General features: G+C 35.1%; 1 protein-coding gene across 1 annotated transcript; it reads right to left on the reverse strand.

Moving 5' to 3' along the window:
• Positions 1-407: 407 nt before the first annotated feature.
• LOC137396916 (carbohydrate sulfotransferase 11-like) lies at positions 408-15,188 on the reverse strand. The gene is made up of 4 exons (XM_068083211.1): positions 14,650-15,188; positions 13,062-13,239; positions 2,798-2,960; positions 408-737 (listed from the first exon to the last, which is right to left on the reverse strand). The coding sequence occupies exons 1-4, from the start codon at positions 15,186-15,188 to the stop codon at positions 523-525; spliced, it is 1,095 nt and encodes a 364-aa protein (XP_067939312.1). The 3' UTR covers positions 408-522.
• Between the last annotated feature and the right edge of the window lie 2,970 nt (positions 15,189-18,158).

Genomic DNA, 18,158 nt, shown 5'->3' on the forward strand with positions numbered 1-18,158 from the left:
AGGCTAATAACCAGTGGTAGGCAGCTCTTTTTTCTTCTCATTGTTTATAAGCTGGTTTTAATACCCGGGCAGAGCCAGGAAGCACAGCTAGTTCACTTCGTAACATGAACATCAGGTAGAAACTTGCCTACCATTAGTTGACAGGAGCCAAGCAGGTGAATCTGCAAAATTTCTGTAGAGCCAATCTGCAGAGCAAATGCTCAGCTGCCTAACATCAGACTTGAAATTGAGAGGGTGACCTCTGACCAATAACTATTAAATGAGAAAGAAAAAATTTAGTCCTGTATATTATTGACTGTTTGTTTTATTGATTTAAAGTAATTCTAATCAAGCAACATTGAAAAAACTTTTGAAATACATAGCTTTGTTGGATCATTGGCTTGGTCATCGATTTTAAACATGCCCGAGTTTTTTAAAAACATCATGAACCATTTAGCAAAATTGTTGCCGCTCAACCTCATTCATAGCTCATCTGTGTCTCACAGCAACCATTTATCTGGTATTACAGCAATACAATGTATACTAATTATAAGGACTATCAGGGTATTCAAATAATTCTATATCAGTTCTATAGATCTCTTTCAACCGTTCTATCTGAAATTGTGTGACATTCTCATAATAGTTCGAGTATGTGTTGGTGTACTTGCCCTTAGCAGGTGGAATATACTTAATATTTCTGGTAAAATTTAATCTGCTGATAATGAAGGAATCTGCTTGCTCCAGCTCTTCCATTTTTGCTAAAACATAATAACAAATAAACAAACTTAAAGAGATGTCCACACTCCCAGGCTATATGAAACAGAAAATATTCTCAAAGTCAGCGTAGAAGGAAGAAATGTGAAGCTGGTCTTTTAAACAATTTTTTCTTTTGTAATTTGATACAAATTACAACAATATCAATAGGAAAACTTTTTATACAAAACAGATAAATTCTAAATCCTGAAGAAATAAATGGAGCCATGAAAAATACTTTGTCGTAATAATTTGCTCTCGCTTTGACTTCTTGTATGAATTTAAGCCCTTGCCTTCGGATGTCATTTGGTAATGACAAGTTTGACTAGCTGTTTTGAAAATATATTTACTAAAGAATGCTGCACTTTTACCCTATAAGAAAGTGTTGCAAGGAGCGGATGTATTCACATACAGTAAGACTTATCTTCTCTTTTCAATGACAAAGTAACTCTAAAAATGAAAGAAAAATGCTAAAATTTGTTTTTAGTATTTTTTCTTTGCTTGTAATTTATTATGCAAAAAATTGAAAGAGTGAAGGTCAAAACTGTTGGTACAGCAACAGATATTGTTGATAATAATAGTAATACAGATATGTTATAATATTACGATATGTAATATAATAATAACATATATTGTTTCAGAGCAACAGAGGGGGTCTCAGCAAAAATGTCACAAAACAAATAAAAAAAACAAATGTACTGGTAGTGACCAACGGTTTCACTTTCAAGTGTACTGGTCGTGGCCAGCGGTTTCACTTTCAAGTGTATTGGTAAGGACCAGCGGTTTTAATTTCAAATGTACTGGTGGTGACCAGCGGTTTCACTTTCAAGTGTACTGATAGTGACTAGCGGTTTCACTTTTAAGTGTAGTGGTAGTGACCAGCGGTTTCACTTTCAAGTGTACTGGTAGTGACCAGCGGTTTCACTGTAGTTGTTAATTATTCAGCAGTCTATAAAATTTACAAAAACAAAATGCTAATAAATTTTAAATCTATATTAGGTAAGTGCTACTTTGCTTTTTAAAATACTGAAACTGTAAAAGTGACATGACTTTTTGACTGTTTTTTTAAGTATTGCAGTTATGGTTAAGGCCATATTTGGCCTGATTGTGAGGCGCAGGACATTTGAATGCTTCTTCTCATACTTTACAGCCCAGATGTTAACTTTTGCTGTTATATATGCTGTTTTAGGCAGCACTTGACACCAACTATCACTGAATGAAGTTTCATCCTTGTCATGTAATGCATTGAAGAACAATTAAATACTAAAGCTGGTGTGACATGCCGGACTATAATTTGACATGAGAAATTACTTCGTGATCAATTGCAAAAATCTTATGAACAGATAAATATGAATGGATAAATCCATTACCGTTGCGGTATCCATGACATAACAGACTTTTTGTATCTGGGGTGCCGTAAAATAAACGACTCTACCGCATATCCAAATCATTTGCTAGTTTATATGACATACTTAAAGTGTGATAGTGTAACAACATGAACAGGAAACAAGATGTAAAAAAATTAGGCTCAAGTAGTAGCGAATCCTTTTTGAGTTTAGCTGCAACTATTGAGGAAATATAAATTATTTAATAATTTTTAGACTGAATTTATTTTTACAAGATTGTACTTGGATGAGCAAATCTGACTTTATGTTTTTGTCTTAAAATACGGAAGAAGTTGAAGTCATGAACAAAGGCATCGGTTATTTGAGAGTTGTCTCACCATTGATGATGGTGAGACAACAGCGAGAAATATGGCATAGTGAATAACAAAGTGTTACAGATCAAGAAAAAACTCTATTCAAGGTTACATCTATCAAACCATATTCAAAACCCTGCTGACCAATAAAGGCCTTACTAAAATTATAGCAAGTCTGAACTCTGCATGTTATTTCAACATATCAAACACTTTTACAATGGTAATTAATTGAGCACTTAGCAGTACCCATACCAAGACCTTACTTGTGATATTAACCAATCAAATCCTACTGAAGTAGTAATCATATCAAAGTACAACTAACAATGTTAGAAGCTTTTGGTAGCTAGAGAATAGTGTTGAGCTCACCAATAATATTATAATCCATGTGACAGATTGCGCAGAGTGAGGTATAGGGGTGAATGTGCGAGTTCCACATCTGCTGCCGGTTGCTTTTGGCGATGCAGTCAACAAAAATATCAAATGTTACATTTGTCCTACGAGGGTAGTGATTAGCTGCCACACAAAGATGCTGCAAGATACAGTAAAATGTCATAGCTTCAAACAACGGAGTAGTAAAATATGAATAAATCATGCAGTAAAAATTACTAGAGGCATCCCCGATAAATTGACAGCAGAGTTGTCTCCTGCTGTTTACTTTTTATTGGTATTGAAAGATAGCATTTATCTTATAAAATAGGCACAAGGTATATGTGTATACATATAAATATATATACGTATATATAAAACAACTATATATATAATTGTTTTATATATATAATTGTTTTATATATATAATTGTTTTATATATATAACAATTATTGAATATATAAATCTCAAAGTTTGTCATCTGCCGTTGGGTCTGTCCAGCTACAGCTGATTAGTATCTACATGTAGCAATGGAAAATCTGTATCGCAGATGATTTGATCTCGGAACCTCCCTTTCACAAGGCAATAATCTAACCCGTTAAGCTACATGAGCTGCAATGAGTTCATCGGGTAATATGAGTCGTTATCTGGGTTAAATAGGTTAAATAGGGTAAATATCTGGGTTAAATATCTGGGTTAAATTCTGGGTTAAATCTGGGTTAAAATAGCACTTCGCATTACGCAACGTCACTAAAGCTTGCTCCCACGGCTCTGATTAGTAGGTTTAGCAATACATACACTAGCCTACTCAAATTACTACATTACCTGTCACTGTTTATAAGCTGTTTTGTAATACCTGTGCAACGCCGGATATTTGGCTAGTATATGTATAAATCTTTTTGTTTGTTGTCTGCCGTCTGTCTGTCATTTGTCTGTCAGGTTATAGAGATAAAGTTTTAGCAACAAAAAATCACCTTTGTACTGTACATGAATGAGCAACATTCAAATCACGAATCTGTTAAAAAGCCCGCATAACGACAAGGCTAAACCGTACTTATCACACCATCGCTCTTACCATTTACTGTATATTTTTTTCATGATTACACATGCTAAATTAATAATTAATACAGTGTGATTTTGGATTACAATGCCCCTGCTATAAGATTTTTGGCTTACTGCATGTAACACGCAGTCGGTCTACTAATTACGACGAAATATTGAGAAATTATGAAAAGTATTGACGAATACGACAAAAACGCTGATATACTATTCGTCAAATTCCCTCCCACATGACTAGAAGAAATACGATGCTTGATTGCTCTATATCTCAGTTCAGCATTGTTCGTTATAAGTTATAATCAAAATGAAACTGAAAACAGATAAGTGATAGAATTTGACCCTATGACAAAGTTGAGGTTTAGTTTAGTAAAATATATACTAAAACTTAGCTTTGAATATGCGTTCAGTAAGTTAAATTTAATGTTTATGTCTGTCTCGAAGGTAAGAACTCCTTACGGTACGGACTGCACGTAGCACATTGTAATGTTACCTTTTCCTGCAGATCATAACGACTAAATATACTAAATTTACTGTAGGTAACTATAGTAACTAAGGCTAATATATTATTTTGTTGCTAACTTTTATTATGTTCAGTATGCATATACAATGTAGTGCATATATACTGTAGAACCTCCAATTGAACGCCACCTCCATTTGACCGCCACTTTGACATTACTTGATTTTTGTGAGCCCATAATATCAATTGATCAGTATAGAAAAGTGTCCACAAAATTGTATTAATAATTAATCGTTTATATCAATAATAATTAATTTTCTCGCTGTTCAATTTCCAAGCTTTTCATTTTTTCTCATTAGAACGTTGAAAGTAACACCATAGCAATAATCAATAACAGTCTCAGGCTAGTAGTAGTTTTCTGTTTAACGCAGTCTTTCTACTTCGAAGTAGCCTACATATATACAAAACGGCTTAAATCTATGATGGCAAATAAACTTTCAAAGCAACGCCATAGAAATGACTACTAACTGTCTCAGCAGTTCATTGCTTAACGCGGTCTTAATACTTCGAAGGACATGCACATAAAAACTGGTTCGCAAGATTTGGACCAAAGGTTACGTTAAACCGAGCAAACTTTTATCCATTGCATTAGTGCTAAATGCAGCGCATGAAAGTTTTGCTCTGCCATTAAATTGTTTGGACGTTAATATCAACTAGTTAAGCGGTGCAGAAGAAGATTTGAGGCCAGACAATATTGTGGAAGGCATTGCACAACTAGAAGATGTTCATTCCATCAAAAGCAACAATCAAGACGTTGCTATCCGAGCAAATGATGGAAATATTTTTGTTTTACAAAAGTTAATTTTTGTTTCTGCATGTAATATAAGTATGATTCGTTTATGCCACTTGTTCATAAATATGTATTTGTATTATTTGATAGGTTATTGTTTCATAACTTATAATTATGCAGATTTATAGTGTGTTATTTAATAGCATCCTTGTGGATATCTTAATACAGCTTACAATGAATCGATGCTCATAATTCCTCTTCTATTGCACATGCAGAACTAGTTTTGGCTGCAAACTGTAGCAAGCATATCAGAAAGTGCAATGATCTTTTATTCAACAGTATTAAATATAGATATAAAATAAAAATATGTTTTCAAATTTCGAATGAAATAAAAATTTAAAATGTCAACAAATTGCAAAGGAATAATAATATAATTATATAATAATAAATCTATAATATCATCGCAGGTCAATTGCAAGCAGTAGATATTAACTGGTAGAGATATTTTTCAATGTACATTTATTAGGAGATCTTTGACAATTTAGAGGTAAGTTAGCAAATTTATTGCATCCAAAAGGTATATTATCACTCCATCAAAAAAAGAGAGCAAAATATAGGCGACATTCGCTTCGCCCGTAATAGGGCTAAATTTATATTCCGAAATTTCTGACAAGCCATTTGAAAAATAGACCGCAAGCCTCTATTTGAATGCTGCTTCCAATTGACCGCTACTATTAGTGGAAGGGTTGAAAAATAGAGTGCCATGGGGTTCGGTTAGAAGTTTTACTGTAACTTAGTTATAAGTATGTGTTTAGTAAGCTAAATTTATTTAAGTTGAATTCAACGTTTGTGTTATACGTCTGTCTCAAAGGTACGAACTCCCTACAGTACGTACTGTACATAGTGCATTGTAATGTTACATTTTTTGCAGATCATAACCACTGAATACACAAAAGTTGCTGTAGGTAGCTATAGTTACTGAAGTATTGTACTATGACTATTGCTAGGTGTTGTAGTAGGTCTTACTAACCTATTGTTACTAATTTTTAATATGTAGGGCCTACTGTACGTATATAAAATTTTGATGATTTTCACCAGAAAGTGTTGGCATTAGATAACTACTCTGGGTTTCTATCCCCCTCCATACAACATTTTCGCCTTGCGATGCCAACACTAAAATGAATTAAAATCAAATAATTGTACACCAAACAATTTTTCAGTGTAATCATAGTAAAACAGACTTTATTTAGCCATTACTTGCTAATTATTTCACATTTACATTTAAACTCCTGTACAATTATTTCATTTTTTCTTATGCATTTATATATATATATACATCGGAACTTCAGTTCTCGAACGCTTCGGTTCTCGACCAACTCGATTTTCGACCAAAGATTTTGAGATTCGTTCATCTCGGATCTCAAACATAAATTCGGTTCTCGACTAAACCGGAGCATGCGCATTAGAATGGGAACAGCTCCAAAAACAGCATGGAAACATTTGTTAACAAACTGAGAAGCAATTTACGCTTCATAAATTTTTTACAAAAAGGGAGGAACCATTTGGGACAATGTCTCATCTACTGAAAATATTTGCTAAGGAAATAACTCCTCCAGCCGAGTTACCCTAAATTGTTTTGGAAGAGGGTTCTCCTTCATAAATGTGAAGTAAACTTGCCATTGCTGTTTATATTTTCTTTTTCCTACGATTTTTGATGTAACTGACCTGTTGTATTTTTGCTGTTTCATAATCAATTTCTGCAATTTTGGCATTGTATCTTAACCTTTAAGGTTTTTGATGTTTTAAGAGCAAAACATACAAAATGTTTACTTTCGTTTTGTTTTTCTATCATCATAAATAGAAAACCTTTTATTTAAATTAAACAACACAAGCGATATCTACCCATTTTTATTTATAGTATGCAGTAAAAAGTACAGTTTATGGTGTAAAATGTTAAAAAAATACTTTACCAATATTGTTTTTTTGCCGTGGAACAGATTAAAATATACATGCCTTTATTCTAATAAATAAAATTGTTTCAGATCTCAAAAAACTTGGTTTTCGAACAACCTTCTGGAACGGATTATGTTTGAGAACCGAAGTTTCACTGTATATAATTATATATATACATTTCTATATATATATTTCTCCAAGTATGTCTTGCGTCTGTCTGTCATCTTTCTGTCGTTCCAGCTATAGCTATTACTAGAATAGCTGTAGCTGGGCAACAATGCTGACACAACGTCATGGCGTACCACCATTAGAACCTACCACCTATTGACTAGCCTACTGGAATTACTAGCTTAGAATTAGTAAGCTTACTAGCTTTGTCAGGGCACACAGCCAACTGACACTTGAACTCGTTCTTGCACACAGCAACAAGTTCACTACTTAGTTATACTAAGTAACAAGTTTATCTTGCCTAGATGCGAATAAGTATATTTGAGTACGTATATACAAGCATTAGTGAAGGTTGTATACAACAGACTGTTGCATATAAAAAGTGTATTGCCTTTTATAGGTTTGGCAATACCAAAAGTATTTAGGCATCAGATAAAAATAACATCTGTCAGGATGTTGTAAGTATAATATGAATTTGTTATGAATACAAGAGCAGGTTGCGAGAGACACATACATAATTAATTTGCTGTATGAATTTAGTTACAGACACAAGAACAGACAATATCAGTAGAAATCCAGTTGCAAAACAAAGCACTAAACAGGTTATCAGTTGAGTGGGATACGAAGAGATAACAGGTGTCAAACAAACTGTAAAATTTTATTATTAAATATTCCAATGTGGGGAGATACGCGGATGGGTGGTCTGACAGGTGAATTGGTGATTAGTAACAGCTGTTGATTGCGATGTTTCTCGTTGAACAGAATAAAGGTCATTGTTGGTCGTTTTGATTTAGTTGTATTGTTCGTGAGGTATAGCTTGTAGCTATACCTTACAGCTTACTTAGTTTATAAGCTGATTTTTAACACCCGGGCAATGTCATGTGGCACAGCTAGTATACAGTATATCTATATGTATATGTGTGTATATATACCTAAGATATATATGTATATATATCTATATATATTTCTCAAAATATGTGTGTCGTATGTGGATATGTCTGTCTGCATTCTAGCTATAGCTATTAAAATCTTAGAATAAAGAATCCACACCGAAGGAGATTTGACCCCAGACCTTCCCAGTCGCAAGTCCAGCTCCGTACCAACTAGGCCACAGAGGTTGATTTCTTCGCTAACTGATATATGTCGCTACATGAGGGCAAGTATCCATCGGCTTTGCGTACTATGCAGGGTCATAGCATAACGTCAGAGAAGCTGGTAGCTCTCATTATTAAGCCTATTCAAATTTTCCATTGGCAATATGCCAGGCTGATAGCAAGTGGCAGGCAACTCTCATTACTTATAGGCTTATTTTTAATAGCCGGGCAGCGCCGGGAAGCACAGCTAGTATATATAGATATATAAATTGAGTAAGAAATTATTTAAAACTTAAATAAGCATAAAAATTACTAAAAGTTTCATATTAAACAAAAGTAACACTCATCAAATAAAATGCTTAGGGAGGACTATACATGAGATGGTCTCACAAACATGAAACTTTTAGTAATCTTATGCTTAATCAAACTTTAATCAATTTCTTACCAAATTTATAGTAAGCTCTACTTTAGTATCGAGCACTTTATGCTGACCTTTAGCCTATACTTTATTGTATATATATATCGTATATATATATATATACAATAAGCCTATACTTTATTGTATATATATATATGGTATATATATATACCGTATATATATATATATATCAAAGCAATAAAACAGACTATAACTTCAGATAAAACACTTGATTACTATTAGTTTCATGCTTGGTAAGAGCAATCTTCAGAAGACCTGAAGATTGCTCTTGCTAAGCATGAGCAATCTATATATATATATATATATATATATATATATATATATATATATATATATATATATATATAAACCAATTATTCGATTGTGTGACGTTCAAGTTCCATATCCATATTCTGAGTTTAGACTGTTTGAGTAACTTTAGATATGATGGTTTGTTAACCCTAAAAGTTACTGCTCGTACCAAGACACACTGACTTGCTGTCAAGAAGATATTTGCGAAGTAAACACAACCAGCTTGACGTACAGCTTAACATACATGACGTAACACTGTCATATATGCAGTATAAACACTGAAAAATTCACACGCTTGCATAACCAAAGACTTGATGTAATGCAATACTTGCCAAACAGTAAGCTCATAGCATTGAGATATGAATTGCTATAAATGAGTGAGAGGTCGACCACCTCCAATGGTTTGAATCGCTATTTAGAGATTGCTTCACATGAGCAGGTTCCTCAATTAACTCAAAGGTTTATACCTGACATAAACCTAACATAATCCTAACATATACCTATACCTAACATATACCTAACATATACCTAACATATACATAACATATACCTAACATATACCTAAATGAATTACACCATTGTTTAGTCATATCAGGTTTCCAAAGTGACTTGTATTGAACATTAATAAATTTGCCTTTTTTGCAGTTAATGAATTAAGTTGTTAGCATTGATGAATTTATGAACAGAAGTTTTATGGATTATTGACCAGCACACAGATATATTTATCAATACTTTATCAATACTGTAATAACAGAGCTTATAGTTTGTACAATCATTAACCTCGTGATTGGTAGTTATTGGTGGTGAAAGTGAATGCTCTATTGTAAGTACCATATTATAAATCTTCAATGCATGTTCAAATATAGTTAAACCAAGGTTATCAAATGCTCCTGAAGATGTTATGCAAATTGTAAAAATCAAATATGGATTCTTTTATTTGCATCAACAATGCTCTGCATGTAGGCATCTGAGTGTCTGGATCAAATATTGTTTCATGTCTGGCGGTTAAATGTTTTAAACTGCAGCAAAAGTCATCGCTGTTGAATTTTACTGTTTAGTTGTTACAAAATTATTGAGCAATTCAGTAAGTCTAACAATATGTTCAGGTGTATTTGAACTACTGAATATATGAAAAGCGAAAGTAGGACACCACGAAAGAATCCAGAAAGTAATTATGGAACCAAAGCACGGGTGTTGGTTAAACCAAGTGTCATTATGTAGGGCAGTTATTAGCAAGGTCATACGACATCAGCAATGTAAAACTAATACATATTTCAACAATAGCAACATAGACCTATCAACCTATTAAATATAGTTATATAATAGGTCGATGAATAGCAATCTCAAGTTGGCATATCATTACCTCAACATATTTCATGAGAAAATCTAACAAAAGTAAGTCACCCTAGCCATAAATATAACTTAGCTACTTTTTATGAATGTACCCTTTGTTTGACCTTTGACCTTTATGTGAACCAGAAATCACAGTCTCTGAATTCCTTCCCATTTGCAATTAATAAGGTCAAAGCAATCCTGTACTTACAATAATACCATACTTTTAATAATACCGTACTTTTAATAATACCATACTTTTAATAATACCATCCTTTTAATAATACCTTATTTATAGTTATATAAAATTTACAAACTAAATAATGTGATTATGTACAAAATTAAAAGATCTTTTGAATATATATATATTTACATGTATGTCTATTGAAATCCTGAAATGCAATAAGCAATAACTATTTAGCAATGTTTGATGATGTACGTTTGAAAAGTGTTTGGGCAAAGGCTGAAGCTCGCCGTTCAAACAATTTTTGGTTTAGATTTCTGACTTAAATTTGTTAAAATCCATTTGCTAAGTAAACCATTAAGAAATGGATTATGCTAGTGATAAAAGTTAGAGCCTGCTTAGCTAAACTAGGCTGTGTTTAGTAGCACAGTTTAATGATGGACTTACGCAAAGTTTACCATTCGGTATTATTATACCATTTGCCCGTTTTTTAATGTTTGATGGGTAGCCATAACGTTTCAAGATTAAAATCGATAAAACTTGATAAAGATTAAAATGCTCAGACCAAACGAAATTGCGACTATGATGTCTATAGTTGCAAAGAGACCAACAGAAAAGTGGTGCGTGACGCTGCAACTTGAACGCAATAGCCGATATCAACTGTTGGAACGCTAGCAACTAGTGATGTCATTTCAGCACATATTTGTCTTCTGAGCATTTGAACGGCAATCAAGTTTTGTGGATTTTAATCTTGAAACATCCTTACAGTCAGATCACCTCAAATATAAAAAATAATCGCAATTGATAAAGAATACTGACACTTTCTGATAAAATTTACAAAAATTTTATATAAGTTCATCTTACAGGTCGGTACATTTATATGTCGGAGTGAATCTTACAATACTTCGGTGATCGTCTGTCATAACAATATTTACACTATCGCAAACCAATCTGTGTTCACATCAGTTAATAGTGTGCGACATAGTGTTCTCATTATACTATGCGGTGGCAGAAGCGATGAAATGCTAGTCCCGCAGCGACTGTCATAAAAGAAAATATAAATCAAGCAATCCGCGACAGCCAATCACAATCGCCGAAGTGGTGCACATTGTACGGACTGTCGTGGATGCTCATGGAACTATTGGGAAAGTTTGCAGCTGCAATCTTTCCAAGCCTATCTACGTCACACCTTTATCGCTACCCCAACGATGCCATCGGATTACGGTGGCAAATAGCCGACAAATAATCATCGAGAGGACAACATCGGCATACAGCGATATTGTGTGAAGCAGCTTTTAGATATAAATAGTGACTGTGATAATGAAAGCAGCCATTAATTAGGTGAATAGCTATTCAATAGGCCAAAAGCCAGCCATCCAATAGGTGAAAAGACCCAATCAATGAGAAAACAGAAATTCATACCTTGTTTTGCTAGGGCAAGTTACAAGGATAAAGCATGCTGAGTTTTCATTGTTAAAGGTTGCTTGCAAAAAAATTCACATTACAGTTATTTGGTATCATAAGGTTCACAATGTTTTACTCTGCTGTGTTCTAGGTTCAAAACATGTGGAAATGTGATTACAAGCTTTTAAAAGCTCAAAAATGAACAGTTAATCGCAGCCATCACGAAACCGGCCATAGGTTGGAATTCCTCTCCAAAACAGCTTAAATGTGACATAGTTGAACACGATGTGCTTCTGTTTACAGTTTCATGCAATCTCGTTTGTCAACATATTTTCACAAATATACTCCACAAATTCAATAAAACCATGTCTATTGTCCTTACGCGTCTATTTCATCATCATTGTAATGCTGTCACTTCGAGCACGATATCTCAAAACTTAGCCTAAAATTTAGTTTAATCTTTTAACCTTAGCTCGAGGGGTGCATATCACTGTCTGATAACCATGAGGAGCCTGTTGGTCAACTGTGATAGTCAAAAAATGCTGCGGAAATTGTTCACACCATTTGGTCGGAAAATGGGTCACATGATTACATTACGACTAGATGGTATTGACCAAGCTGAAACGAAACTGTAAAGCAGCGAGCATCAATATTTGATAAGGCCTTTCCAGTAGAACCTGAAGTGTTTGTCATAAACTAGAGCTACGGAGAGGTTTTATATTGAGCATTTTATTGGCATTTCATTTTACGTGATTTTATCACGTGAAATAAAAGGCAAAATGTCAAAACAAATAAAAAAAATAAAGACAAAACAATAACCACGTCGAGTTGAGTACGTCATCAAAATAAAGGGATTCCAGCTTACGGTTGTTTCTTTAACCTGTTCGTTTTTGAGCTTTTAAGAGCTTGTAATAACATTCCCTCATATTTTGAACCTACAACACGGCAGAGTAAAACAAGGTGAAACTTTTAATACCAAATAACTGTAATGTGAAGTTTGTTGCAAGTCAACCTTTAAAGCTGATCCTTCAATGCTGACACTTACTTTTCTTGTACACAAATCCCGAGTAAAACGGAGGATGGATGTACTTACTCCAAGATTCCACTTGCTGCGAACTATTTTATCCTTGTAGGCAGAAACCAGCCTAGCCCAAGGGTTCCTCACTATCAGCAGTCTATTGGCTGGCCGATATTCTTCTAAGAACTGTTTGTATTCTTTTGTCTTATTCATCCTCTTCGCTACCCATTGCACTCCGAGCCTGGTGGCGGCGCTATGAAGGACAACGAGAACTTAAAATTGTGCCTCTTTTAGAAAAGATAACAACAGCGGTACATACTTTAATTCATGTTTGGTTTTGGTGAGATTAATGCTTGAGCGAGGCCATGAACCGTCAAACGGTTCATCAGAGTATGGCTATTCGAGATAATTTAGGCTTCAGTGGTTGAAGAAAATGTAAACAATACAAATTGGTACAATCAAAAATATTTTCCATTTAAAGTCTCTTCATTATTCTAAGGGAAGATTGCTTCAAAGTTTAAAGCAATAGCAGATAAATTTGTTTTCATAAATTGCCATTTGATACTATTTTATTAATTTGCTTCAACCACAATTTGAGTGATAGCTAGTTATGGGTTCTGCTGATTGTAATCTTTTCGGCTTGTATTCGCTCCCTTCGCATGTATTGTTTTAAACACGATCAAGTTTTATCAATTTTAATCTTGCACTGTCCTGTCACTGTCCTGGCAGTCAGAAGACCTCAAATAACAACAAAAATTGCAAGTGATAGAGAAATAACGATAGTTTCTGATAAAACTTACTAAAATTTTGTGTAAGTTAATATTTAATATGTTCCGCTGTTACCCCAAAGTCTAGCCCAATTCACCTACATACTAGGTGAACATACCTGCCAACTCTCACGCATTGGGCGTGAGACTCACGCAATCTTCCCAAAGAAAAAATAAAAATGCGTGAGATTTTTGCCCCAATTTCCACAATTTTATATATACTATCATTGATACATCAATTGCCCCAAAACCAAATCTCACGCATTGCCCCACTCTTTGGTTGGCAGGTCTGTAGGTGAATCTCTTGAGAAATTAATTGCAATACCGGCTACATCTGTCTGTACTTAGAGTTTGTGTTATGCAAACTTCATGTACCAAAAACTGGCTTTTTGGTGAGAAAATTTATTACCAACAATAAAGTATTTTAAAACAGACTTACACAAAGTTTTAGGGGATTTTATCAAAAATTATCAGTATTTTCTAGCATTTGTGATTGCTTTTAACGTTTGAGGTGTTCTTGCTGCCAGGATGGTTTAAGACTAAAATCAACCAAACTTGATCACAGTTAAAACTTTCAGGAGAAATATATGTGCAAAATGTAATCTCTAATTGCTATCTTTGCTATAGTCGATATCGGCTATGGCATTCAAGTTGCAGCGTTACGCGTCTCTATTTCGTCAATCTCTTTGCAACTATAGATGTCATAATCGCACTTTTGCCTGATCTGAGCGTTTTAACCGTAATCAAGTTTTGTTGATTTTAACCTTGATACATCCCGGTAGTCAGATCACCTCAAGCATAAAAACTATCGCAAATGATGAAAAATACCGATACATTCTGATTAAATTTGTGTAAGTTGATCATTAACTATTGAGAAAGGGTAAAAGGTAACCTACGTGTGCAAGTCTCCCTTCCACTTGTTACCCGTGTCCTCCATCAGGTAGTTTTTCCATGTTGTGCTTGAGCTCTTAGGGATTGCGCAGTAGAACAGCTTGTGTTTATCTGTTGCCATCCAAACATAAGTTGGAAGGCCAAAGTTATACACATATCCACCGTAGATGTCAACGTCCTTGTCACTCTCACAGAATTTTCTCACCCGAGTGACCAGATATTGGTTCCTGTCGTCATATGTGGCGTTAGTTTCTTGAGCCGTGGATTTGTTGCCACTGCCAGCACTAGTTGGCTGTGCAGAAGAACTATACCGAGATCTATAGATTGCAGAGTTAGTCTCACGAATTCCCAAGGTGATAACCGAGGTTAGGTTTTGCTCGGCTATTTTATCTGGCTTTTTTGTTAATATAAGCTCAGAGATGACTCCGTAAGACAGTGAAAAAGCAGATCTGTTGTTCAACAACAGCGATACCAATATTGCAGAAAGTACTAATAAGGAAAACAGTATTCGGTAGCGACTTGTGTAGCTGAAACACACCCGCATTGCTGTGACCCTCTCCTCTCGACAAATAACAACAGAGAAATAATAGGCTTTTCAAAGTACCTATTGATTTTCACAATCAGGCATTGAAGCGCAACGCTATTCTTCCCCTAATAGTGGGCTGCTGAAGCCATTAAAATAACACGAGACAATTAATTTTATTGCAAGCAGTAACAAAAAGCGTGGCTTCTATGTTGGATCATGCTGTGACTGTCTGCCCTTTTGTAAAATAGTTACAGCCAGATGGTCCCCTCCACCGTGTGTCACTATTCAATCTTGAAGGCGATCGAAGAACACTATTTTAAAAAGATACAGCAATCATTTGGTATACCTGAGAGTCAATAGATTGCTGGTTAGTATATATGTAGCCTAGGAAAAAAAAGCAATTTGCTTTTAACACAGGATTAATATTAATAGGGCTATGTACTGCTACCAGTACTACTATTATGTACTACTACTATGTACTACTATTATGTACTGCTACTATGTACTACTATTATGTACTACTACTATGCACTACTACTATGTATTACTACTATGTAGTACTACTATGTACTACTACTATGTACTACTACTATGTACTACTATTGCATCATCCGCAAGACGAAAATAGCAAAAATCTGTAAGTCAAGCGAGTTTTGTTACTTGCAAACTTTCATCTGTGTTTCGTGTCTACGGAAGATTGAAATGGCTCTTGCGAGTGCACACAAAATCTCGCACAAGCGACATTTTTATTTCATTTTACACATTATCCACACTCCAGTTGATGCCATTTTAATTTGAGCAGTTTCAAATGTGCCACGTTGACCTCCGGTGTAGAAATCCCCATCTTTTTTAATAAAGTCCCCGCATCAACCCACAACATGCGAATGCCCATTGAAACATTTATCATGGTAACTCAATGTGTGCACAACTCCAAGTCCATATTATAGAAACATAGTGATAGGAAACTGTCTTACATAATCGAAGGTGTTTAAACCAGAAAGACAAGTTTAAGGGACGAGAACAAAACAGATTTTGACAATATTTTTCCTTGTGACACTTCCTGACATAGCCTGGGGACCATACACTAAAACAATGTTTCAAGCGCTAGAATTAGCATTTCTAATGATTCACTCCGACAACTGCTAATACTCCTACCAGTATAGCAACAAGTTTTTATTATTAGCAGCAAAAAAACTAACCATATACTGATAGTATACAGAGTTACTTGGACAACCTAAGGTACCAGTACTTGTGCCAGCATGAGATTAGAGTGAACATACAATATAATATAGTGCGAACTCACCAGTCTACGCATCTGTCAGCAAGAGTGTAATATATCAATATGAGCAACAGAAGTAAAATGGATCCAGATTCCTTCATTTTGCATCACAAATATATGGGTTTCTTGAACATCAAGAAGGTTGTAAAACAGTTTTACAACCATCAATCGATGAGAAAGAGCGCAGCTGTAAGCTATTTTAAATGATGCTAATGGCTATGGGTCAGGTGCATAATATGTACTATTATATGTTACATCTTTTAATTATATATCTTTCTCAAGGTTGATCCTATGTATGTCGTTCTGGCTATAGCTATTAAAATCTTAGAGTTAAAATTCCGCGACTGACAAATTTGAACTCACGACAAATGCCTATGCAAGTTTCTTATCCAAGCGCTCTACCCCTGAGGTACAATAACATATTGATCTAAATGTTATCATATACTGTAGACCCTACGCGCGCGCTAACTATTTTAGCATTGATCACACACGTTGCGATGCCCCTGTTAAGAAATATTTTCCGTAAGGTTCAATTACTATATCTAGGGTCAAAGCCAATTCTTCTCACACGGACAATTATATTATCTCAGTGGGAAGAGCCTCAACATTATTGTTAACTTTGTTTATTTAGAGTAATATATTCTGAGTATGATAATAACACAACGTGTCTCATGGAGGAACAACGAGCAACTAACAAAAAAACATGGCCGCAACGAACAAAACATGGCCGCTACGAACAAAAACATGGCCGCTACAAAAAACAGATTGTCTTCCCTTAAGCAAAGGGGAATAAACTCCCATACAAAAACAAAAACCCAAAACTACATGTACACAATATCCTACACACCCCCTTAGTTGCAGGGTCCTTTGTTTTTTTTTTGTTTTTTTTTATAAAAGAAATAGACAAACCAAAAACCAAAAAGTGTAAAAACATCACACACAAACACCAAATCCTAATCTAGCATTTCCCAAACCGGCACCTATGCTACACCTAGTTTCAAGCAGAGTTCGTCGTATCGAGGTCGTGGGACAGGTTTGGTGAGTATGTCCGCTATCATCTCTACAGTGGGACAGTGTACAGTTTTTATATGCAGACTGTTGACTTCTTCTCGCACATAATGGTAACGGACATCCATATGTTTGCTTCTTTTCGTAGTCGCACTGTTATTTGCAATGCATATGGCAGAGGTGTTGTCGATGTACAACGTAAGCGGTGTGCACTCACATCCTGTTATATCCAAGTATAGTTGTCGGAGCCAAGCAGCTTCTCTTGTGGCGTCAAAAGCTGCTACATACTCTGCCTCGGCGGTCGACAGAGCAACAACACTTTGTCGCTTACTTAACCATAGGACTGGTCCTCCTGCATACATAAATACAACACCTGAAGTTGAATGACGAGTGTCATCATCAGCCCAGCTTGAGTCTGAATAGCCGACTGGTTTAGAACCGGACCTGGAGTAGCTGATACCGAGCTCTGGAGTAAACTTCAGTTTACTCCAGTTAAGTGGGTTTCTGTTGGCACGACTGTAAATCTACTGAGAACACTCACTGCATAAGCGATATCAGGACGAGTGGCAGTTGATAGATAGAGCAGACTACCGATGAGCGACTGATAGAGAGACTTGTCCGCAGGCTGACTGCCATCATCGGTACATAGTTTCACATCCATGGTCATTGGTGTGTGTACGGGGTTGCAGTCATACATCTTG

Source organism: Watersipora subatra, chromosome 5 (genome assembly GCF_963576615.1).
Source record: "Watersipora subatra chromosome 5, tzWatSuba1.1, whole genome shotgun sequence".
NCBI classification, from domain to species: Eukaryota; Metazoa; Bryozoa; class Gymnolaemata; order Cheilostomatida; family Watersiporidae; genus Watersipora; species Watersipora subatra.

Excerpts from the sequence above, each read along its gene's own strand:
- LOC137396916 (XM_068083211.1), bottom strand. The coding sequence starts at position 15,188 with ATGCGGGTGTGTTTCAGCTACACAAGTCGCTACCGAATACTGTTTTCC. Across the intron at positions 13,240-14,649 it reads TGGAAGGGAGACTTGCACAC|CGCCGCCACCAGGCTCGGAG; the intron begins GTAGGTTACCTT and ends TGTCCTTCATAG. Across the intron at positions 738-2,797 it reads CATGGATTATAATATTATTG|CAAAAATGGAAGAGCTGGAG; the intron begins GTGAGCTCAACA and ends ATTATGTTTTAG.